The sequence below is a fragment of the Trichechus manatus genome, unplaced genomic scaffold (assembly GCF_000243295.1).
Source record: "Trichechus manatus latirostris isolate Lorelei unplaced genomic scaffold, TriManLat1.0 scaffold00037, whole genome shotgun sequence".
In the NCBI taxonomy this organism is placed as follows: domain Eukaryota; kingdom Metazoa; phylum Chordata; class Mammalia; order Sirenia; family Trichechidae; genus Trichechus; species Trichechus manatus.
The window spans coordinates 5,851,653-5,853,991 of NW_004443973.1; the positions used below are offsets into that span (position 1 = coordinate 5,851,653).

At 40.0% G+C, this 2,339-nt stretch overlaps 1 protein-coding gene across 1 annotated transcript in view; it reads right to left on the reverse strand.

The window, feature by feature from the left end:
* Positions 1-2,339, reverse strand: part of OSBPL6 (oxysterol binding protein like 6) — a 137,931-nt gene that overhangs the window by 63,650 nt on the left and 71,942 nt on the right. The window contains exon 8 of the mRNA XM_023730493.1: positions 1,284-1,416. Coding sequence (XP_023586261.1) covers positions 1,284-1,416 — 133 coding nt within the window. The remainder of the gene's footprint in view (positions 1-1,283; positions 1,417-2,339) is intronic.

The window sequence follows — 2,339 nt, forward strand, 5'->3', positions numbered from 1 at the left end:
CTGTCTGGAGGTGAGATGGGAAGGCAGAGAGGGTTAGAAGCTGGTTGAATGGACATGGTGAATTAGGGGTGGAAAGGAGGAGTGTGCTATCACAGTATGGGGAGAGCAATTAGGGTCACATAACAATGTGTGTATAAATTTTTATATGGGAGACTAACTTGAAATGTAAACTTCACTTAAACTAGAACGATAAAAAAAAATTTTAAAAGAAAAGAAGAGAAATGGTCCATGGACCAACTTTGGAAATGTGCTCTGGATGATTTCAAGGAAGGAGAAAGGTTTCTATAGATTAAGAGGCTCAGATGGCAGAGTGAGGAAATTGTGTACTGGTTGAGAATATTTAATAACCAAAACAATGCATTGCCACTAACAGGTCACTGTGGGTCACCATTGGAATCTTTTTACTGGTGAGTTGTCAGGGAACACACACTTGTTCTGTAGTCAAGAAAGAGTAACATGATCAAAAGGGGGGAAATGCAGAACAGAATTTCAATTCTAATGGAATCCAGACTTTCAGGATCCATGAAGGCTGGATGAACTGCCAAAACTACTGCCCTGAGATAATCTTTAAACCATAAACCAAAAATATCCCCTGAAGCCTTGTTAAAGCCAAATAATAGTTTACCTTAACTAGTAAAGAAGATCTGCCTCGAGTACTGTGCTCTTTTAAGATCTATCTATACAGGATCAAATTGACCACAGCAACTCGAAAGATTAGATAGGAACCTTAGGAGGCAGTGAGTTTAAATTAATGGGGGAGGAACAACTCAGAAAAGGAGAGTGAGAATGGTTGTACAACCTGAAGAATGCATCAACGTCACTGAATTGTACCTGTAGAAACTGCTGGGTTGGTGTATGTTTTGCTGTGTATATTCTCCACAACAACCACAGCAAAAGAAACAACAACAGAGGAGGCAGCACTGGGAATGACTAGGGAGGAGGGCAGAGGGAGAGTCAAGGACTGCAGGCGGAAGGCAGCACTCACTCGTCGTGTGACTGCCCCAGGGTCCTGGTGTGGAAGACAGACAGGACTGGTGATGAGATGAGGAGGAGGTTTAAGTGCGTGAAAGTCAGGGTAAAAGCAAAAATCAGACTTAGCGTGCAAGAGAAGTGACAGGAAGTCTGAGTCAGAGGACAGAGATGGATCTGGTCTATAAAAATAAGAAACAGGAAAGGTCAAGGCAATAAAGGGGGGTGGTGCGAAGGGGCAACACCCACAATTCACCTCTCTTTTTTTTTTTTTTTTGGCATATTCTCACAGCCTACCCTGGGAAGGAACTAACCTTCTGCACACCTGTCCATTTCTTCCGAGTCCTGTAGCCAGGCTGCCACTTTACTCTGGCCCGTTGTGCAGGTTGCAGGGAGGCTATTGCTGCATGGTAAAGGAGACTGCCACGGAAAGCTGTTTGGTTGCACCTACAACACACAAAAATAGGATAAAACATATGGTTATGCTAAACAGAAACAGCATATGTAAATGATTAAAAAAAAACCTACAAGTATTCCCATAGCTACATTAAAAAAGAAAGGGCACACTCAGAATATGGAAGAAGACTCTTGGCTAAATGTGGCATGTGCTCAGTGAAGCCAAAATTCATAAGCACTGGGACTATTATGAGGAATGTTATCAAAATAACAACACTGTCATCAAGTTGCTATCTCCATCATTCAAAGAAGGGGACATTCAAGTATGCTGTATCTCATACTCACAAAGGCAATATTTTAAAATTACTCAGTACGTTGTATTTGATACAGTCATTGTGGTACTCTTAGCTCACGATTGAAGGCCTTTTCTTTCCAATAGCTCTCTGTACTCTGATATGATCAGCTCAAGGTGTCACCAACCACATATGACTCCTGTATACATTATCCACTAGCAAGCAATTTTGCAATGCTTGGAATGCATACTGGAAGGCAGTCTTGATAAGTTACTATTATCTGTAGCCCACAGATTTTACATTAAAGAGATATTATGTGAAATAAGTTAACCTAAAGTTATATGAAGCAGTAAATACTCAGTGAAAAAGGAGACACTTATTTTCCAAGAAGCCGATGCAACTTTAAAAATCCATATTTGACTTTAATATTAAACTACAACTGATTGTGTCTCTTCTAAATCACTACTACGTGACGGATGCACATACTTAGCATACCTAGACTTACTTATTACCACCCACACAGGGCCACAAACCAATTAACATTCAGGAGTCTCATAATTTGATATTTAGAATGCAAGCAAAGTGATAAAAAGCTCTTTCTACTCTTTTTTTTTTTTTTAATTGTACTTCAGGTGAAGGCTTACAGAACAAATAGTTTCTCATGAAACAGTAGTACACATA